Consider the following 22,979-nt stretch of genomic DNA (forward strand, 5'->3'; position numbering starts at 1 on the left):
GACTCTCCCATCACTTCTTTCTATCTCTCTCTCCCTACCTCTCCCTCTCCCTACCTCCCTCCTCCCCTACCCCTCCCTCCTATCTACCTCCCTTCTCCTCCTCCTCTACCTCCACCCTCTCCCTCTTCGCCCCCCTCCCCAAATGTTGCACCCGCATACCCAACCTCTGATCAGAGGGAGTGGGTCGGGGTGTGTGTCACTGATGTCAGCGAGGTGTCAGGGCTCCAGTTCACGGGACAGCTGGAACAGGATCTGTTCATTGTCTATGGCCTTTAGCTCTCGCAGGTCCCACGGGACACCGAGGTTTCCCTTGGCTGAGAGGGTCTGTGCATAGGCTGAAAGAGCAGGAATGTTCCACTGTTAAATCTCCTCTCACTCCCACCGCTTCCCGTAGCGTAGCACTCCTTCTTCACCGTGCATCCTGCAGCAGGGTGCTCACGCCGCAATGCCCCTCACACAGTGCGGTGTTCCCTGCTGACGGTGTTTCAGTCACTAGAAACTAGTTGTCTAAAAAAAATCTAAAAGAACGATGAGCATTTGATGTATCTGTGATTGTGCTTGGTAGAGTTCAGAAGGATGAGGGAGGTTGAGGGAATCTCACTGAAATCTCTCAAGTACTGAAAGGCCTGCAGAGAGGAGACATAGCGAGAATATCCCCATCAGTGGGAGTCCAGGATCCGAGGGCACGGCCTCAGAACGATGGGATGTCCCTCACGAGGCATGGATAAGAAGCATAGATAGAGGAGATGTCAGAGGTAGGTGTTTTTACACAGAGAATGGTAAATGCCTGGAACTCACTGCCAGGGGTGCTGGTAGAGGCAGATACATTAGGGACATTTAAGAGATTCCTAGATAGGCACATGCATGAAAGAAAAAGAAAGGGAAGGGTCAGAGTGATCTTGAAGTAGGTTGAAAGGTCATTGTAACATTGTCAGCCTAAGGAACTCGACTGTGCTGTAATGTTCTATGTTCTTAATGCGACAGCAGAATTTCTTCAGCCAGAGTGAGGTGAATTTGTGGGATTCGTTGCTACAGAGGGCTGTAGAGGCAAGTTACTGGGTGTGTTGAAGGCAGAGATGGACATCTTCTTGATCGATGAGGGGGCTAAGGGAGAATGAGGTGGACTCAGCTCCAGTTGTCTTCTGGTCTTACCTGTCGAGTATCTTTTACACGGTGTGTCGAGCTGAGAGTCTGAAATCGATTTCTGACCTGGGCCTGTAGCAGTTGAGGAAGATAAAAATCCATTGATTCATAAACACACAAGAAATTCTGCAGATGCTGGAAATCCAGAGCAACAAACACAAAAATGCTGGACGAGCTGAGCGGGTCAGGCAGCATCTATGGAAGGGAATAAACAGTCGAAGGCTTGGACCAAGGCCCTTCATCAGGACAGGAAAGGACGTGGGCAGAATCCAGAATTAGGTGGGGGAAGGGAAGAAGTACAAGCTGATAGTTGAGGCCAAGTGAGGAGGAAGGTGGATGGGTGTGGAAGGGGGATGAAGTGTGAAGCTGGGAGGTGATGGGTGGAAAAGGTAAAGGGCTGAAGAAGGAGGAATCTGATAGGAGAGTGGAGCACAGGAGAGAGGGAAGGAGGAGGAGACTGAGGAGGTGGTGATGGGCAGGTAAGAGAAGATGAGGGGTGAGAGGGAAACCAAAATGGGGAATGGAAAAAGAAGGGGTGGGGGAAGAAATTACCAGAGGTTGGAGGCTACCCAGATGGAATATGAGTTGTTGCTCCTCCACCCCAAGTTTGGCTTCATCGTGGCAGTAGAGGAGGCTATGGACAAAGTCAGAATGGGAGTGTTATTTTTCCGCACTGGCAGGGAGAGTTTTCCTGGGAATTGTACAGTGGTAGAAGGGTTGATATCTTTCCATGGCAGGGAGTGCTCCTCTGCACCATTACCCTCTCCTCCTGGGTGGGAGATTTTGGAGATTCTGTCAGAGTAGCCTTAGCGAGTGACTGGGGGATTTTTGTAGACGGTGCATGCTGCAGTCACTGTGTGCAGGTGGTGAAAGAAAAGGGTGCTGATAGAGCAGCTTGCTTTGCCCTGGGCGGTGTCAAGGTTCTCGAGGGTTGTTACAGCCACACTCACCCCAGGCAAATGGGGAGTTTGCATCACACTCCTGACCTGTAGACAGTGGAAAGATAATGTGGTGGATGTGGAGTAAATGGATTAACTCCACCCGGGCAAGTAGGGAGTGTTCCATCACACTCCTGACCCGTAGACTGTGGAGAGGTAATGTGACTTCAAAGTTAATGATGAGGGAGCTCATAATAATACCCTTCCCTGTTAGGGACAGATAGATTCTCTCATGGATGGTGAAAGTTGTTGGAATTTTGCCCACACTCCCTGTAACACGACAAAGTGGAGATTAGTGCACACATGCACAAGTCCATGTGTGCACAGGTGCAGTGAAAATCTTACTTGCAGTGGCATCACTGGCACAGAGCATCAGATTAGCAGCATTTGCAGGAAAAACATATATACAATTTCGTACAAGGAAGAACTCATTAGAGCAAAATCCATTGTAATGCAGAGTGATCACAGTGTTGCTGTATGGAAGAAGTAATCAGAATTGTGCCGGTTGATTCAGGAACTGAATGGTTGAAGGGAAGTAGCTGTTCCTGAACCTGGTGGTGTGGGACTTCAGGCTTCTGTATCTCCTGCCCGATGGGAGCTGTGAGAAGATAGTGGGGATCTTTGATGATGGATGTTGCCTTCTTAAGGCAACACCTCCTGTAGACACTACTGATGGTGGGGAGGGATCTGCCCATGATGTACAGAGCAGAGTCCACTACTCTTTTCAGATTCTTGTGCTCTTGTGCATTCAAAAGGTCATTGCAATCAAGTATGAAGCATTCCAATTTGGAAGGACAAACAAGGCTAGGACTTGCACGGTGAGCAGTAGGGCACTAAGGAGTGCAGCAAAACAGAGGGATCTGGGAATACAGATCCATAATTCCTTGAAAGTCATTTCATATGTAGATAGGGTAAACAGGAGAGCTTTTGGCTCATTGGCTTTCATAAATCAGAGTAGTGAGTTCAGGAGTTGGGATATTATGTTGAAGTTGTGCAAGACGTTGGTGAACCTGAATTTGTGTGCAGTTCTGGTCACCTACCTACAGGAAAGATATCGATGAGTTTGAAAGAGTACAGAGAAAATTTACAAGTATGTTGTCAGGACTTGAGGACCCGAGTTATAGGGAAAGGTTGACCAGGTTAGGACTTTATTCCCTGGAGCGTAGGAGAGTGAGGGGAGATCTTATGGAGGTATACATATTATGAACCAAATATATACATATATTGGGCCTGCCAGTGGTGTACTGGCATCAGCACTGGACTTCGAGGTGGATGGTCCTGAGTTCAAACCCAGCCGGGTCCCAACATGGACAGCAGCAGTATCTGTGCGGAAGAAAGGCCTGGTAATCTACTTCTGTACTTTGCCAAGAAAACCCTATGGACATTCCACCTTTCACCAGCATAACTGATGGATGCAGGTTTGATTTCAACAGAAGCTTAGATAAGTGCATGGACGGGAGCATTATGGAAGGCTTAGGTCCATCTGTAAGTAGAAAACCAGGCTGGGGCAAAGGGCCTGTTTCAGTGCTGTGGTGCCCCGTCACTCTATGATGTCACCTTCTTGAGGCAGTGCCTCCTGTAGGTACTACCAATGGTGGGGAAGGATGTGCCTGGAGAGGAGGGGTTGAACAGGCTCCAGCACCTCTGTCGCCTGGGAGAGACATCAGGACCTGCCTGTACCTCATATAGGGAGGACAACCTCTGTTCCAAGAGCTCTCAGGTTGTCAAATGTGTCAGACCACATATAAAGTAATGTGAGCAGTTTTGGGCACGATATCCAAGAAAGGATGTGCCGGCATTGGAGGGGGTCCAGAAGAGGTTCATGAAAATTTACCTGGGAATTAAAAGGTTAACATAGGAGCGTTCGATGGCTCTGGGCCTGTATTCACTGGAGTTTAGAAGAATGAGGGGGGAATCTCATTGAAACCTACCAAATATTGAAAGGTCTTGATAGAGTAGACGTGAAGAAGACGCTCCCTATAGTAGGTGAGTCAAGGACCAGAGGACACAGTCTCATTATAGAAGGACATCCCTTTAATACAGAGAAGAGGAGGAATTTCTTTAGCCAGAGGGTGGCAAATCTGTGGAATTCATTGTCACAGGTGGCCATGGAGGCCAAGTCATTGGATATATTTAAAGTGGAGGTTAATAGGTTCTTGATTAGTCAGGCCATCAAAGGTTACAGTGAGAAAACGGGAGAATGGGGTTGAGAGGGAAAATAAATCAGCCATGATGGAATGGTGGAACAGACTCAATGGGGTGAATGGCCTAATTCTGCTCCTATGTCTTATGATCTCTCCCTCAGGGTGAAACGCAACCCCCAGCTTCCACTAGGGATGGTCTGGAGTAAACTTCTCACCTTGGTAATTTCGTCGACAATCTCGGAGGAAGCGGGCAACTTGTGCGCACATTCTCTGCAAAGGGGAGAGGGTTAGTAACAGGTAGTGCTCCCTCCTCATGGCCCTGCCACAGAGTGGCTCTAACTTCCCACATGCATCGCTGCCTATTCGCCGCGCCTCCCCCTCCCCACCCACAGCAAGGTGCTCCCTCCTTGCTACCCCCAACACAGTGTGGCACTAACCCCTCGCCGCGACTCCTCCCTCCCCCCTAGCGTGGCACTTCCTCCTCAGTGCCCTTTGCAGAAGACCACAAGATATAGAAGAACATTGCCATTTGGCTCATTGACTCTCTTCCGCTATTGAATCATGGTTGAGTTATTTTCTCGTTCTCCACCACCATCTCCCCTCATCGATCAAGAACCCATCCATTTCTGCTTTCCACATATTCAATGACTTTCTATCCACTGCCCCCCACCGCATGACAGCAAATCCCGCAGACTCTCTACCCTCTGGCCGAAGAAATTCCTCCTTATCTTAGCATCAAAGAGCACTACAGTGAAACAACAGCCCCTTCAGCCCATCTAGTCCAGGCCAAACTATTATTCTGCCTAGTCCGATTGACCTGCACCTGGATCATGCCCCACCATACCCCTACTACCCATGTACTTAACTATATTTCTCTTATTATAAATGTTGAAATTGATCCCGCATCCACCAGTTCCGCTGGCAGTTCGTTCCACACCCTCACCACCATCTGAGTGAAGAAGTTCTCTACAATGTTCCCCTCAAACCCATCACCTCCTAGTTCCAGTCTCATCCAACCTCAATGGAAAAAGCCTGCTTGTACTTACCCTATCTATACCCCTCATAATTTTGTATACCTCTATCAAATCTCCCCTCAATCTCCTGCCCCCCAGGAAATGAAGTCCTAAGCTATTCAACCTTTCCCGATAACTCAGGTCCTCAAGTCCCGGCAACATCCTTGTAAGTTTTCTCTGCACTCTTTCAAGATTATTCATAAATGTCCTGTAGGTAGGTGACCAGAACTGCACACAATACTCCAAATTAGGCTTCACCAACATCTTATACAACTTTAAATTAACATACGTGGCAGTTTTATAAAACTCTGGTGAGGCCACATCTGGAGCATTGCATTAAGTTCTGGATGCCTCATTACAAGAAAGGGGTGGGGGCTTTGGAGAGAGTGCAGAAGAAGTTCACCAGGATGTTGCCTGGATTAGAGAGCGTGAGGAGAGGTTGGACAAACTTGTGTTGTTTTTTCTGGAGCAACAGAGGCTGAGGGGAGACCTGAGAGAGCAGGGGTTCCTAACCTTTTTAATACCATTAAGCAAGGGCTCTGTATACCCCAGGTTGGTAACTCCTGTGATGGAGGCTTATAAGATTATGAGAGGCATAAGTAGAGTAGACAGCTAGTATCTTTTCACCGTGGTGGAAATATCTAATAACATTAGGAATGTATTTAAGGTGAGAAGGAGTAAGTTCAAAGAAGATGCGCGGGACAAGTTTTTAACACAGGAAGAGGTGGGTGCCTGGAATGTGCTGCCGGGAGTGGTGGTGGAGACAAATACGACAGAGGCGTTTAAGAGGCTCTTAGATAGGCTCACAGATATGCAAGGAATGGAGGGATATGGACAGTGTGTAGGCTGAAGAAATGAGGTATCAGTCAGCATTATATTCAGCAGAGACATTGTGGACCAAAGGGCCTATTCCTTTGCTGTTCTGTTCTATGTTTCTGAGAACTGGCCAAGACCGAAAAAAAAACAGCAGAGAGTTGTGGAAACAGCTCAGCATGCTACAGACAAGCTCAAGGACAACTTCCACCCCGCTGTTATAAGACAATTGGATAGTCCCATTGTACAATAAGTTGGACTCTTGACCTTGCAACCTGCCTCGTTGTGGCCCTTGCACCTCATTGTCTACCTGCACTGCACTTTCTTTAACTGTAACACTCGCAGTACTGTAGACAGTTTTGGCCACTGTGCTGTTGGAAAAATTTCATTAAACTGAAAAGAATGCAGCAAAGATTTACCAGGATGTCGCCTAGACTTAGGATCCTGACATACAGAAGAGGTTGCACAGAATAGGATATTTGTGAGATTGCTCTAATGAGAAAGAGGGTAGTGAATCTGTGGAATTCATTGCCACAGACGGCTGTGGAGGCAAGTCATTGTTATATTTAAAGCAGAGGTTGATAGGTTCTTGATTAGCAAGAGCGTCAAAAGTTACAGGGAGAAGGCAGGAGAATGAGATTGAGAGGAATAATAAATCGGCCATGATGTAATGGCGGAACAGGGTTGATGGGCCAAACAGCCTAATTCTGCTCCTATGTTTTATGGTCAAGGTAACAGCCCACGATACTACAAGAAAGATACTAGCATGGATAGAAGATTGGCTGACTGGCAAGAGTCACAAGTAGATATAAAGGGGGCCTTTTCTGATAGGCTGCTGGTAACTAGTAGTGTTCTGCAATGGTCAGTATTGGGATGGCTTCTTTTCATGTTATAGGTCAATGATTTGGATGCTGGGATTGATGGCTTTGTGGCCAAATCTGTGGATGATACGAAGACAGGTGGAGGGGCAGAGAGTTTACAGAAGGACTTGAACAGGTTAGAAGAATAGGTAAAAAAGTGGTAGATGGAATACAGTGAGGGGAAGTGTATGGTCATGCAGTTTGGTATAAAGGCATAGTGTATTTTCTAAATGGAGAAAATTGAAAAATACGAGATGCAAAGGGACTTGAAAGTCCTCGTGCAGGATTTCCTAAATGTTAACTTGCAGGATGAGTCAGGGGTAAGGAAGGCAAATGCAATGTTACATTCATTTCAAGAGGACTAGAATATAAAAGCGAGGATGTAATGCTGAAGCTTTTTAAGGCACTGGTCAGACTGCACTTGGAGTATTCTGAGCAATTTTGGGTCTCTTATCTAAGAAAGGATGTGCTGGCATCGGAAAGGGTCAAGAGGAGGTTATAGAGTCATAAAAAAGTACAGCACAGAAACAGGCCCTTCGGCCCAACTAGTCCATGCCAAAACATTTAAACAGCCTGGTCCCATCGACCTGCACTGGGACCATAGTCCTCCATATCCCCTACTATCCATGTACCTATCCAAACTTCTTTTGAATGTTGAAATTGAGCTTGCATGCACCACTTGTGCTGGAAGCTTGTTCCACACTCTCTCAACCCTCAGAGTGAAGAAGTTTCCCCTCATGTCCCCCTTAAACTTTTCACTTTTCACCCTTAACCTATGACTTCTAGTTGTAGTCCCATCCAACCTCAGTGGAAAAAGCCTGCTTGCATTTACCCTATCTATACCCCTCATAATTTTGTATACCTCTCTCAAATCTCCTCTCAATCTTCTACAATCCAAGGAATAAAGTCCTAACCTATTCAATCTTTCCCTATAACTCAGGTCCACCAGACCTAGCAAGATCCTTGTAAATTTTCTCTGTACTCTTTCAACCTTATTTACATCTTTCTTTTTAGGTAGGTGATTAAACTGCAAACAATACCCCAAATTAGGCCTCACCAACATCTTATACAACTTCAACATAGTATCCCATCTCCTGTACTCAATACTTTGATTTATGAAGGCCAATGTGCCAAACACTTTTTTTATGACCCTATCTTCCTGTGTCACCACTTTCAATGAATTATGGACTGTTTTTCCCCGATCCCTTTGTTCTACCACACTCCTCAGTGCCCAACCGTGTTAGACCTACTCTGGTTGGTCCTACTGAAGTGGAACGACATTAGCTATCCTATAGTCCTCTGGTACCTCACCAGTCGCTAAGGATCATATAAATATCTCTGCTCAGGCACCTGCAATTTTTGCATTTGCCTTCCACAGGGTCCGAGTGAACACCTTGTCAGATCCTAGGATTTATTCACCCTAATTTGCCTTAAGCCAGGTTCATGAGAGTGATCCCAGGAAAGAAGGGGTTAATGTATGAGGAGCATTTGATGGCCCTGGGCCTGTACTCGCTGGAGTTTAGAAGAATGATGGGAGATCTCATTGAAACCTGTCGAATATTGAAAGGCCTAGATAGAGTGGACGTAGCAAAGGTGTTTACTATGGACCAGAGGGCACAGCTTCAGAATAGAAGGATGTCTATTTAGAACACAGAAGAGGAGGAATTTCTTTAGCCAGAGGGTGGTAAATCTGTGGAATTCATTGTCACAGACAACTGTGGAGGACAAGTCACTGAGTATATTTAAAGCGGAGGTTGATAGTTTCTTGATTAGTCAGAGCAAGAAAGGTTATGGGGAGAAGGCAGAGGAAAAGGGTTAAGATGGATAATAAATCGATCATGATGCACTGAATAGCCTAATTCTTCTCTTGTATCCTATGGTCTCTGTGACAATAATAAACTAACTGCCTTCTCTCCCAAGTCAACTCCAGCTGGGTCCTCACCATTTTCTCGAAATTCACCAACGAATGGACTAAGCTCTTGTTCCCCTCCTCAATAAACGTCATATCTGCAAAATCAAGCAAGAACAGCAGAATCAAAATCAGGTTTATTATCACTGACATATGCTGTGAAATTTGTTGTTTTATAACAGCAGCACAGTGTGAAGACATAAAAATTACTTGTTACAATTAAAAATAAATAAATAATGCAAAAGAGGACTATTCAGAAATCTGATGGTGGAGGGGAAGAAGTTGTTCCTAAAACATTAAGTGTGCGTATCTTCAGGCTCCTGTGCTCCTCCCTGATGGTAGCAATAAGAAGAGGGATTGTCCTTAGTGCTGGATTCTGCCTTCTTGAGTCACTGTGATGTCCTCAGTGGTGGTGAGGCTAGTGCCCATGATGGAACTGGCTGAGTTTGCAACCCTCTGCAGCCTTTTCCAATCCTGTACAGTGGCCTCTCCATACCAGGTGATGATGTAACCAGTTAGAATGCTCTCCACGGTATATCCGTAGAAATCTGCAAGTATTTTTGATGACAAACCAAATCTCCTCAAACGCAGAATGAAATATAGTTGCTGTTGGGCCTGCTTGTAATCGCATCAATATGTTGGGCCCAGGATAGATCTTCAAAGAAGTTGACACCCAGGAACTTGAAACTACTCATCCTTTCCATTACATCAATGAGGACTGGTTTGTCTTCCCTCAACTTTCCCTTCCTGAAGTCCACAATCAATTCCTTGATCTTATTGATATTGAGTGTAAAGTTCAAAGTAAATTTATTATCAAATATATACTGTGTATGTCACCATATACTACCCTGAGATTTGTTTTCTTGTGAGCATTCACAGTAAATACAAAGAAACACAATAGAATCAATGAAAAACTGCACCCAACAGGATGGACAAACAACCAATGTGCAAAAGACAACAAATTGTGCAAATGCAAAAAAGAAAAAAGCATAATAATAAGAGTAAGCAATAAATATTGAGAACACAAGTTCTGGAGTCTTTGAAAGTGAGCCCAGAGTCTAAATCATTTCAGTGATGGGGTGAGTGAAGTTATCCCCTTTGTTTCAAATGCCTGATGGTTGAAGGGTAATACCTGTTCCTGAATTTGATGGTGTGCGTTCAGAGGCTCCTGTACCTCCTTCATGTTGGCAGCAGCGAGAAGAGAGCATGGCCTGGATGGTGGGGGTCCTTGATGATGGATGATATTTTCCTGCTACTGTGCTCCTTGCAGATGTGCTCAGTGGTGGGGAGGGCTTTACCTGTGATGGACTGGGCCGTATACGCCAGTGTTTGTAAGCTTTTCCATTCAAGGCCATTGATGCTTCCATACCAGGCTGTGATGCAGCCAGTCAGTACACTCTCCACCACACACCTATAGAAGTTTGTTAAAGATTTACATGACATGCCGAATCTTTGCAAACTTCTAACTGCATAGAGGCACTGCCGTGTTTTCTTCTTAATGGCACTAGCATGCTGGACCCAGGACAGATCTTCTGAAATTATAGCACCGAGGAATTTAAAGTTGCTGACCCTGTCCTCCTCTGGTCCCCCAATGAGGACTGGCTCAATGACCTCTGGTTTCCTCCTGAAATAGCTCTTTGTTCTTGCTGACACTGAGTGAGAGGTTGTTGTTGTGGCAGCACTCAGCCAGATTTTCAATCTCTCTCCTGTATGCTGATTCATCACCAACTTTGATTCAGCCTATGACAGTGGTGACATCAGCAAACATTAATATGGCATTGGAGCTCTGTTTAGCCACACAGTCGTCAGTATAAAGTGAGTAGAGCAGGGAGCTAAGCAACAGCCTTGTGGTGCACTGTACAGATGGAGATTGTGGAGGAGATGTTGTTGCCAATCAGAACTGACTGGGGTCTGCAAGTGTGGAAATCGAGGATCCAGTTGCACAAAGAGGCATTGTAGCCAAGGTCTTGGAGTTTATTGATTAGTTTTGAGGGGATGAGGTATTGAATGTTGAGCAGTAATTGATAAAGAGCATCTTGATGTTCCAGGGTTGAGTGAAGAGCCGATGAGATGGCATCTGCTGTGGACCTGTTGCTCCAGTAGGCAAACTAGAGCAGATCCAAGTTGTTTCTCTGGCAGGAGTTGATACGTTTCATCACCAACCTCTCAAAACACTTCATCACTGTGGATGTAGGTGCTGCTGGACCATAGGAATTGAGGCAGGTCACCAAGTTCCTCTTTGACACCAGTATAATGGAAGCCTGCTTGAAGCAGGCGAGTACCTCAGTCTGCCACAGCAAGAGGTTAAAGATATCGGTGAACACCCCAGCCATTTAATTAGCACAGGTCTTTAGTACTCAGCCAGAAACCATGTCCGGGCAAGGTGCTTTCCATGGGTTCACCCTCCTGAAGGATGCTCGCATGTTGGCCTCAGATGGATGCTTACGTTTTTAATTTGATTTAGAAATGCACCGCAGGATAGACGCTTCGAGCCGCACTGCCCAGCAACCCCCGACAACCCTGATTAACCCTATCCTAATCACAGGACAATTTACAATGAACAATTAACCTACCCGGTATGTCTTTGGACTGTGGGAGAAAACTGGAGCACCTGGAGAAAACCCAAGCATTCCACAGGGAGGATGTACAGACTCCTTACAGAGGATGCCGGGATTGTACTCTGAACTCCGACAGCCCGAGCTATAATGGCACCATTCTAACTGCTACACTACCATGGCACATAGAGTGCTGTGGAATGTTGTGACAACACTCGACCAGCCAATCTATCCTCACTCTGCACGCCTGCTCGTCACCATCTGAGATTCTGCTAACAACAGTGGTGTCATCAGTGAATTAAAGACGGTATTTGAGCTGTGCCTAGTGAGGCTTACCTTCATTCCGCCCAGGTTCCCAAATGTCCAGAGACAGCTACTCCTTCAGTCGCTGCCTCTGTTTTATAGGAGGTGTTCCCTTCACATGGTGTGATCCCACGAGCTTCAAATACAGACATAGGCCCTCTTACTGAGCGCAGCTGAGGGGAGATGCTCCATAATAAAATGCATCACCTCTGACACCTCTAGGATGGCATAGTGGGAGCATCACTCTGTGCCTGACCCCAGTGCTGCGTGATGGGACAACCTCAGCATGCTGGACCAGTGTATGGAGGCTAGTTTAGGCCTGTGCCTTGCACCCTCAGAGGTCAGAATAAATTCCTTGATCTTGTCAACATGTATCAGCAGGGACTTCTTGGGAGGCGTGACGATACCTATTGTCTCACGATGAAAAGTCCTCCTCCACCCCTTCACTACACATAGAGCCCCCATCTTCCTCCCCATGTGTCCTAGCAGGCAGCAGTCCTACCGCGCGCTGTGCAAGGGGGTACCTCATTCATACCTGCCAACTCTACCTCTGCCTCTGTCTTATCCCCATGGGCAAACGCAGATGGATCACCCCCACGAATATCTTAAGTACCAATAACTCCTGGGCGGAGGGCTCCAGGGCCACCTCAGTTGCCAGACCAGGTGCAATACCATCTTTGAGACACATACACACACACATACAACTGGAGGCTGCATCGGGGAGTTCAGGCTTGGGGCTGACCTCCGTCGGGATTCCTACCCACTCTAATGACTGCCGCATAGCTACGCTATCTTCTCCTCTTCAGGCTGGAGGAGCACACAGGTACAGGGGCCACCAATGCAGAGCTATCCCCTGTTTCCATCACCCCATCGACTCGCACACTTCCCTCAGACCTCAGGGCAAGTGGGTTCCCTGGTACAAGGCACATGGGCGGGCGTCAACTCTGCATTCTTCCAAAGGTGTTTGGTCTTTTCCCCACCTTGCTATCCTGTGGAATCTTCCCCCATCCTCCGCTGCACCCACACTACATGCAGCCTCAGTTTCCCACCTGAACCTCATGGGCAGGGGTGGGAGCAGGGGCAACAGGGGCAGTGTTGCCAGAGGTGGAATCCTTGGGCTGGGGTTTGGGAAAGTGCCCTACCACTCAATCTCCAAAAAAGTGTTTTTAACCATGATTCCCCTTACTGAGGGCCCGGTGCACCATCTGGTTAATCCTCAGGTAGTACACCGCCTTCCCAAAGTCTTTCTCAGAGGCCAGAATACAGTCGCCCCCAAACAAGTCCTCTCTGGCCTCTGAACACAGTTCCAGTGTTATTGTAGGACGCAAAATACACTGCACCCTGCATTCGTCTGAAACGGAGTTGTCCGAGGGTGCAGAGGTCTGTGAATCCCAGGAGGCTGACCCAGCATGGTAGCACTGGCGTCCGAAATGAATGCTAACAATAGCAACTACACACTCTCTGGCATTCTGATGCTCCTGAATTTCTGGCGTACTGCTAGTGTCTTCCACAGTGAAGACTGACACAAAATACTTATTCAGTTCATTCACCATTTCTTTGTTCCCCATTACTACCTCTCCAGCATCATTTCCAGTGGTTGGGGCAGTAGGAAAGCACACAGCAATCAACACGGTGCCAGAAATTCCAGCGCTAGGAAAGGCTCCTATGGTCTCAAAGAACTTCCAGGCCACAAAAGGTTGGAATGACCAAAATGCTCCTATACCCACACCAACTGAGAAAGGCGACAAGGAAGGGGTGCTGTCCCAATGTTAGCGGGGGATCAACAGTGACTTGCTCCCTTTTTTCGGAGTGAAACAACTTCCTGGTAAATTGCCAGTGACTGCAGCCAGAAGCTATGCAGTTAGCAGTCACCAATAAACGCAGTCCAAATTGGCAGGAAAACTCCCAGAGAAGCCTGCACACTCAAACAGCTGTTCACTCAAATGTTCAAGAGACCCTCCGCACATCCTCCAATCTATCTTTATCCAGCAATTTTCCTCCATTTCTCCCAGCTCAATCACAACAGCTCCATTCTGTGTCTGACCCTGGGAGTGTGTGATGGGATGGGGTGGAGGGAGATTCACTCTGTGTCTGACCCCGGGAGTGTGTGATGTGATGGTGTGGAGGGAGATTCACTCTGTGTCTGACTCTGGGAGTCTGTGATGGGACAGTGCGGAGGGAGATTCACTCTGTGTCTGATCCTGGGAGTGTGTGATAGGTCAGTGTGGAGGGAGATTCACTCTGTGTCTGACCCCGGGAGTGTGTGATGGGATGGTGCAGAGGGAGATTCACTCTCTGTCTGACACTGGGAGTGTGTGATGGGACGGTATGGAGGGAGATTCACTCTGTGTCTGATCCTGGGAGTGTGTGATGGGATGGTGTGGAGGGAGTTTCACTCTGTGTCTGACCCCGGGAGTGTGTGATGGGACAGTGTGGAGGGAGATTCACTCTGTGTCTGACCCTGGCAGTGTGTGATGGGACAGTGTGGAGGGAGATTCACTCTGTGTCTGACCCTGGGAGTGTGTGATGGGACGGTGTGGAGGGAGATTCACTCTGTGTCTGACCCCGGGAGTGTGTGATGGGACAGTATAAAATTCTGGTACCTTTGAGGAGGAGAGGCATAAACGGTAGGTAGGGTGGCGCCAGCTTGTTCACAGTCAGTCTGTACACTCTGTGGTTCCGTGATGGGTCCTGGAATGGGCAACAATTATTTTGGCTTTCTCGGATCTGCTTCTCCCTGCTCTCCAATCTCGACTGCCCTTCTTGTAGCAGTCCCTTCTTTTCACTCCCTCCCCACTGCCGCCCCTCTCCCCTCCCTCTCTCCTCAGGCCCTCCCCCTCCCCAACCATCTTCTCCCCTAGACACTCTTCCTCCACCCCCGCCCCTCCTCCTCACATCTTTCCCCCTCCCTCCTTACCACTCCTCCTCCCCCTCACCACCCCTCCCTTCTTCTTTCTTCTCACCTCCCCCAGCACCCCTACTCACCAGCAACCTCTCCATCTCGTGGAACATTCGCCTGACCTTCCCCGGGAGCCTCTGGATGGGTGTGCAAGGTGGTGGAGGGAAGAGGAAGGCAGAGTGTCAGCATGATGGAGGTGATACCTGTCCCAGGCATCCCCAGCAGTCAGGGGAAGCTGCTGTATGCCCTCCCTCCCCACCCTTTGTCATTGGTTTCGGGAGAGTGAGAGCAGCGCGTCCTGGACAATGTACAGTAACCTCGGCGAGTCAGGGTGCAAAATTGAGTGCTGTTGCTATTACTGGGGAGAAGTTCCTCAGGAAGCTGAAAGGTCTGAGGCAGAGAAGTCACCTGGACCATAGGGATTACAACCGAGGGTTCTGAAAGAGGTGGCTGAAGAGATTGTGGAGGCATTAGTAATGATCTTTCAAGAATCAATACAATCTGTCATGGTTCCAAAGGGCAGGAAAATTGCAAATGTCACTCCACTCATTCAGAACTGAGAGGAGAAGAAGAAAGGAGATTATAGGCCAGTTAACCTGACCTCAGTAGTTAGAAAGATATTGGAGTGTATTATTAAGAATGTTTTAGGGTACTTGGAGGCACATGATAAAATAGGCTGAAGTCAGCGTGGTTTCCTCAAGGGAAAATCTTGCCTGACAAATCTGTTGGAATTCTTTGAGGAAATAACAGGCAGGGCAGATAAAGGATGTTGTTTACTTGGATTTTCAGAAGGCCTTTGACAGGATGCCGTGCATGAGGCTGCTAAACAAGAATCAGAATCAGGTTTAATATCACTGGCATATGTCGTGAAATTTGTTGTTTTGCAGCAATGAAAACTATAAATTACAACAAGTATATATACTACATTAACTTAAATACGTCGTGCAAGAGAGGAAAAAATAGTGAGGTAGTGTCCATGGGTTCATTGTCCATTCAGAAATCTGATGGCAGAGGGGAACATGCTGCTCCTAAGACATTGAGTGTGCCTTCATGCTCCTGTACCTCCCCCTTGATGGAGGCAATGGGATGAGGGCATGTCCTGGCTGATGAGGGTCCTTACTGATGGATGCCACCTTTTTGAGGCATCAGCATTTGAATGTTGGGGAGGCTAGTGCCCTTGATGGAGTTAGCCGAGTTTACAACTTTGCAGCTTTTTCCAATCCCGTGCAGTGCCCCCTCCCTCCATACCAGATGGTGATGCAACCAGTCAGAATGCTTTCCACACTACATCTGTAGAGATTTGCGAGTCTTTGTTGACATCTCAAGACTTCTCAAACTTATAATAAAATAGAGCTGTTGTCATGCCTTCTTTGTAATTGCATTAGATTGTTTAGTGTGCCTCTTGTTCTTCCAAATCCCAACAAGTACAGGCCCAACTTGGTCAACCCTTCCCCACCCTGTTCCTGCAGGAATTGTCCCAGTGAATCTTCTCTGCACTGTCTCTAACGGAAGACCAGAATTGTAGGCTGTGCTCCTGGTTTGGCCCCGACAACATCCTGTACAATTTTTGACTCTACTGCAAAACATGGATACAAGCCAATCCCGTGCAGTGCCCCCTCCCTCCATACCAGATGGTGATGCAACCAGTCAGAATGCTCTCCACAGCATATCTGTAGAAAATTGCAAGTGTCTTTGGTGACATACCAATTTTCATCCCAAAGAAGTATAGCCACTGTCGTGCCTTCTTGTAATTGCATCAATATGTTGGGCCCAGGATAGATCATGTTTGACAAACCTTATTGAATTTTTTGAAGAGGTTACTAGGAAAGTTGACGAGGGTAAAACAGTGGATGTTGTCTATATGGACTTCAGTAAGGCCTTTGACGAGACTCCACACGGATGATTAGTTAGGAAGGTTCAATTGTTAGGTATTAATATTGAAGTAGTAAAATAGATTCAGCAGTGGCTGGATGGGAGACGTCAGAGAGTAGTGGTGGATAACTGTTTGTCAGGTTGGAGGTCGGTGACTAGTGGTGTGCCTCAGGGATCTGTACTGGGTCCAATGTTGTTTGTCATATACATTAATGATCTGGATGATGGGGTGGTAAATTGGATTAGTAAGTATACAGATGATACTAAGATAGGTGGCGTTGTGGATAATGAAGTAGGTTTTCAAAGCTTGCAGAGAGATTTAGGCCCGTTAGAAGAGTGGGCTGAAAGATGGCAGATGGAGTTTAATGCTGATAAATGTGAGGTGCTACATTTTGGTAGGACTAATCAAAATAGGACATACATGGTAAATGATAGGGCATTGAAGAATGCAATAGAACAGAGGGATCCAGGAATAATGGTGCATAGTTCCCTGAAGGTGGAATCTCATGTGGATAGGGTAGTGAAGAAAGCTTTTGGTATGCTGCCCTTTATAAATCAGAGCATTGAGTATAGGAGTTGGGATGTAATGTTGAAATTGTACAAGGCATTGGTGAGGCCAAATTTGGAGTATTGTGTACAGTTCTGGTCACCGAATTATAGGAAAGATGTCAATAAAATAGAGAGAGTACAGAGGAGATTTACTAAAATGTTGCCTGGGTTTCATCTCCTAGGTTACAGAGAAAGGCTGAACAAGTTAGGTCTTTATTCTTTGGAGCGTAGAAGGTTGAGGGGCGACTTGATAGAGGTATTTAAAATTATGAGGGGGATAGATAGATAGAGTTGACGTGGATAGACTTTTTCCATTGAGAGTAGGGGAGATTCAAACAAGAGGACATGAGTTGAGAGTTAAAGGGCAAAAGTTTAGGGGTAACATGAGGGGGAACTTCTTTACTCAGAGAGTGGTAGCTGTGTGGAACGAGCTTCCAGCAGAAGTGGTTGAGGCAGGTTCGATGTTGTCGTTTAAAGTTAAATTGGATAGATATATGGACAGGAAAGGAATGGAGGGTTATGGGCTGAGGGCAGGTTGGTGGGACCAGGTGAGAGTAAGAGTTCAGCACGAACTAGAAGGGCCGAGATGGCCTGTTTCCATGCTGTAATTGTTATATGGTTATATATTTATATGATCCTCAGAGATGCTGACACCCAGGAACTTGAAACTGCTCACCCTTTCCACTGCTGATCTCCCAATGAGGACTGGTGTGTGTTCACTCAACTTCCCATTCCTGAAGCCCACAATCAATTCCTTGATGTTACTGATGTTGAGTGCAAGGTTGGTGTTGCGACACCACTCAACCAGCTGATTAACTCACTCCTGTACGCCTCCTCCACACCATCTAAAATTCTGCCAACAATAGTTGAGTTGTCAGCAAATTTATAGATGGAGTTTGAGCTGTGCCTAGCCACATAGTCATGGGTGTAGAGAGATTAGAGCAGTGAGCTAAGCACATAAGAGTTTACGGTATTAAAGGAAAGATACTAGCATGGTTAGAAGATTGGCTGACCGGTAGGAGTCAAAGAGTGGGAATAAAGGGGGCCTTTTCTGGTTGGCTGCCAGTGAGTACTGATGTCCTGCAGGGGCCTGTGTTGGGACTGATTCTTTTCACATGACATGTCGATGATTTGGGTGACAGAATTGATGGCTTTGTAGCCAAGTTTGTGGACACTACAAAGGTAAGTGGAGGGGCAGATACTATTAAGGAACTAGGGAGGCTGCAGAAGGACTTGGACAGATTAGGAGAAAAGGCAAAGAAAAGGCAGATGGAATACAGTGTCGGGAAGTGTGCGGTCATGCACTTTGGTAGAAGGAATAAAAGCATAGTCTATTTTCTAAACGGAGAAAATTCAAAAATCCGAGGTGCAAAGAGACTTGGGAGCTCTCGTACAAGATTCACTAAAGGTTAACCTGCAGGTTGAGTCGGTGGTAAAGAAGACAAATACAATGTTAGCATTAATTTTGATAGGACTAGAATATAAAAGCAAGGATTTATTGCTGAGGCTTTATAAGGCATTGGTCAGACTGTACTTGAAATATGGTGAGTAGTTCTGGGACTCTCATCTAAGAAATGATGTGCTGGCTTTGGAGAGGATCTAGAGGAGGCTCATAAGAATGATCCCAGGAATGAAAGGGTTAATGTGTGAGTTGTATTTGATGACTTTGGGCCTGTACTCACTGGAGTTTAGAAGAATTGGGGGGGGGGATCCTATTGAATATTGAAAGGCATTAATCAAGGAGAGGATATTTCCTATAGTGGGGGAGTCTAGGACCAGAGGGCACAGCCTCAGAAGGCAAGGACGTTCCTTTAAAAAAGAGATGAGGAGGAATTTCTTAAGCCAGAGGGTAGTGAATCTGTGGAATTCATTGCCACACATGGCTGTTGAGGCAAAGTCATTGGTATATTTAGAGGTTGGTAGGTCTTGATTAGTCAGGGTGTCAAAGGTTACAGGAAGAAGGTAGGAGAGTGGGGTGGACAGGGATAATAAATCAGCCATGATGGAATGGCAGAGCTGACTCGATGGACTAAATGGCCTAATTCTGCTCCTATGTCTTATGGTCTTAAGGCCTAGGGGTCAGCAGTGGAAAGGGTGAGCAGCTTCAAGTTCCTGAGCATCAACGTCTCGGCAGATCTTTCAAATTGATGCAATCACGAAGAACATAAGAACATAAGAAATAGGAGCAGGAGTAGGGCATCTGGCCCGTCGAGCCTGCTCCACCATTCAATAAGATCATGGCTGATCTGACCATGGAATCATCTCTACCTACCTTTAATTCCCCTACTATGCAAAAATCTATCCAACCTTGTCTTAAATATATTTAGTGAGGTAGCCTCCACTGCTTCATTGAGCAGAGAATTCCACTGATTCACCACCCTCTGGGAAAAGCAGTTCCTCCTCATCTCCATCCTAAATCTACTCCCCTGAATCTTGAGGCTATGTCCCCTAGTTCTAGTCTCACCTACCAGTGGAAACAACTTTCCTGCCTCTATCTTATCTATTCCTTTCATAGTTTTATATGTTTCTGTAATATCTCCTCTGATCCTTGTGAATTCCAGTGAGTACAATCCCAGGCAACTCAATGTCTCCTCATTGTCTAACCCTCTCATCTCTGGAATCAACCTGGTGAACCTCCTCTGCACTGCCTCCAAAGCCAGTACATCCTTCCTCAAGTAAGGAGACCAGAACTGCATGCAGTACTCCAGATGCAGCCTCACCAGTACCCTGTACAGTTGCAGCATGACCTCCCTGTTCTTAAATTCAATCCCTCTAGCAATGAAGGCCAATATTCCATTTGCCTTCTTGACAGCCTGCTGCACCTGCAAACCAACTTTTTGTGATTCATGCACAAGCGCTCCCAAGTCCCTCTGCACAGCAGCATGATGGAAATTTTTACCATTTAAATAATAATCTGCTCTTCTATTTTCCTTCCAAAGAGGATGACCTCACATCTACCAACATTGTACTCCATCTACCAGACCTTTGCCCACTCACTTAACCTATCTATATCTCTCTGCAGACTCCCTGTATCCTCTGTACAATTTGCTTTTCTACTCAATTTAATGTCATCAGCAAACTTAGATACACTATACTCGGTCCCCTCTTCCAGATCGTTAACGTATATCAAGAGCAGTTGTAGGCCCAGCACCGACCCCTGTGGCACACCGCTCACCACTGATTGCCAACCAGAGAAACACCCATGTATCCCAACTCTCTGTTTTCTGTTAGTTAACCAATCCTCTAGCCATGCAAGTACATCACCCCCAACTCTTTGTACCCTTAACTTATGGAAAAATCTTTTATGTGGTACCTTATTGAACGCCTTCTTGAAATCCAAGTAAATAACGTCCATCTATTCCCCTCTATCCACTGCGCTCGTTATATCCTCAAAGAACTCCAGTAAGTTTATCAAACAGGACCTGCCTTTGCTGAATCCATGTTGTGGCTGCCTGATGGATCCATTTCTTTCCAGATTCCAAATGATAGCTTCAAGAATTTTCCCAATTAAAGATGTTAAACTAGCTGGCTTATAGTTACCTGCCTTTTGTCTATATCCTTTTTTGAATAGTGGAGTGACATTTGCCTTCTTCCAATCCGCCGGGACCTGCTCAGAGTCCAAAGAATTTTGGTAAATTATCATCAAAGCCTCTATTATAACCTCCGCCATTTCTTTCAGTACCCTGGGATGCATTCCATCAGGACCAGGGGACTTGTCTATCTTCAGGACCACAAAGTTTGCTTAGCACTAGCTTTTTAGTGATAGCTATTGTATCAAGGTCCTCACCTCCCATCACATCCATAACATCTCTCTTTGACATGTTAAACGTATCCTCCACCACGAAGACCAACGCAAAATAGTCATTCAAAGCCCTGGCCATTTTCTCATTACCCAATATCAATTCCCTCTTCTCGTCCTCCAAGGAATCTATGTTCACTTTAGCCACCCTTTTCCGCTTTATATAATTATACAAACTTATACTATTGGTTTTTATATTTTGTGCTAGTTTATTTTCATAATCTAGCTTCCCTTTCTTTATTGCCTGCTTAGTGTTTCTTTGTTGCATTTTAAAGTTTTCCCAGTCTTCCAGTTTCCTACTACTCTTGGCGACTTTGTATGCATGAGCTTTTAGTTTGATGCCTTCTTTTATTTCCTTAGTTATCCAAGACTGGCTCTCCCCACCCTTACTGTCCTTGCTTTTAACTGGAATATACTTTTGCTGAGCACTGTGAAAAATCTCTGAAAGTCTTCCACTGTTCCTCGACTGTTCCACCACAGAGGCTGTGTTCCCAGTCTACGCCATCCAACTCCTTCCTCATCCCATTGTAGTCTCATTTCTTTAGGCACAATACACTGGCTTTAGATCAAAATATTGCACCCTCCATTTGTATGAGAAACTCAATCAAACTGTGATCACTCTTTCCAAGAGGATCCCTAATGACAAGATCCTCCACTGCTTCACTGGGCAGAGAATTCCACAGATAAGAAGGCACACCAATGGCTCTACTTCATTAGGAGGTTGAGACGTTTAATGACAGACTCTAGCAAATTTGAAGATATGAAACACGGAGATTATTACATCTGGTCATATCACCATCTGGTATGGAGGCTCTAATACACAGAGGTTGCAGAGGGTTGTAGCCAGCTCCATCATGGTCTCAACCCTCCCCACAACTGAGGGTGAGTAGAGGGGGAGAGGGTAAAAGAATCTCACCTCCCAGGTTTGAGAAAGTCTCCTCACAGCTGGGTTGGAAAGGCCAAACATCAGAGCAAAGAATGTGTTCATGTTCTTCAGTTCCTTGCAACTGTGAAGCACAGATATACACCAATAAAACCTCATGGCACAAATCACCCCGGACGGAACTAAGCGGTCAGACACAGAGTGAATCTCCCTCCACACTGTCCCATCACACACTCCCAGGGTCAGACACAGAGTGAAGCTTCCTCCACACCATCCCATCACACACTCCCAGGGTCAGAAAAAGAGTGAATCTCCCTCCACACTGTCCCATCACACACTCCCGGGGTCAGACACAGAGTGAATCTCCCTCCACACTGTCCCATCACACACTTCCAAGGTCAGACACAGAGTGAATCTCCCTCCACACCGTCCCATCACACACTCCCAGGGTCAGACACAGAGTGAATCTCCCTCCACACCGTCCCATCACACAATCCCAGGGTGAGACACAGAGTGAATCTCCCTCCACACCGTCCCATCACACACTCCCAGGGTCAGACACAGAGTGAATCTCCCTCCACACCGTCCCATCACACACTCCCAGGGTCAGACACAGAATGAATCTCCCTCCACACTGTCCCATCACACACTCCCAGGGTGAGACACAGAGTGATTCTCCCTCCACACTGTCCCATCACACACTCCCGGGGTCAGACACAGAGTGAATCTCCCTCCACACCGTCCCATCACACACTTCCAGGGTCAGACACAGAGTGAATCTCCCTCCACACCGTCCCATCACACACTCCCAGGGTGAGACACAGAGTGATTCTCCCTCCACACTGTCCCATCACACACTCCCAGGGTCAGACACGGAGTGAATCTCCCTCCACAGTGTCCCATCACACACTCCCAGGGTCAGACACAGAGTGAATCTCCCTCCACACTGTCCCATCACACACTCCTAGGGTCAGACACAGAGTGAATCTCCCCCCACACTGTCCCATCACACATTCCCAGGGTCAGACACAGAGTGAATCTCCCTCCACACTGTCCCATCACACACTCCCAGGGTCAGACACAGAGTGAATCTCCCTCCACACTGTCCCATCACACACTCCCGGGGTCAGACACAGAGTGAATCTCCCTCCACACCGTCCCATCACACACTTCCAGGGTCAGACACAGAGTGAATCTCCCTCCACACCGTCCCATCACACACTCCCAGGGTGAGACACAGAGTGATTCTCCCTCCACACTGTCCCATCACACACTCCCAGGGTCAGACACGGAGTGAAT

At 46.7% G+C, this 22,979-nt stretch overlaps 1 protein-coding gene across 6 annotated transcripts in view; it reads right to left on the minus strand.

Annotated features, from left to right (window-relative positions):
- Positions 1 to 76: 76 nt before the first annotated feature.
- LOC134341378 (rap guanine nucleotide exchange factor 3-like) overlaps positions 77 to 22,979 on the minus strand; it is a 94,013-nt gene continuing 71,110 nt past the window's right edge. For 4 of the 6 annotated variants that reach the window (XM_063039238.1, XM_063039235.1, XM_063039234.1 and 1 more), the window contains exons 21-26: positions 21,714 to 21,804; positions 14,664 to 14,714; positions 14,282 to 14,369; positions 8,854 to 8,918; positions 4,441 to 4,495; positions 77 to 1,215 (exon numbers count right to left, since the gene is read on the minus strand). In XM_063039238.1, coding sequence (XP_062895308.1) covers positions 995 to 1,215; positions 4,441 to 4,495; positions 8,854 to 8,918; positions 14,282 to 14,369; positions 14,664 to 14,714; positions 21,714 to 21,804 — 571 coding nt within the window. In that variant the 3' untranslated portion in view covers positions 77 to 994. The remainder of the gene's footprint in view (positions 1,216 to 4,440; positions 4,496 to 8,853; positions 8,919 to 14,281; positions 14,370 to 14,663; positions 14,715 to 21,713; positions 21,805 to 22,979) is intronic. The other 2 variants (XM_063039239.1, XM_063039236.1) reach the window with 1 other exon arrangement.

Source organism: Mobula hypostoma, assembly GCF_963921235.1.
Source record: "Mobula hypostoma chromosome X1 unlocalized genomic scaffold, sMobHyp1.1 SUPER_X1_unloc_1, whole genome shotgun sequence".
Lineage (NCBI taxonomy): Eukaryota > Metazoa > Chordata > Chondrichthyes > Myliobatiformes > Myliobatidae > Mobula > Mobula hypostoma.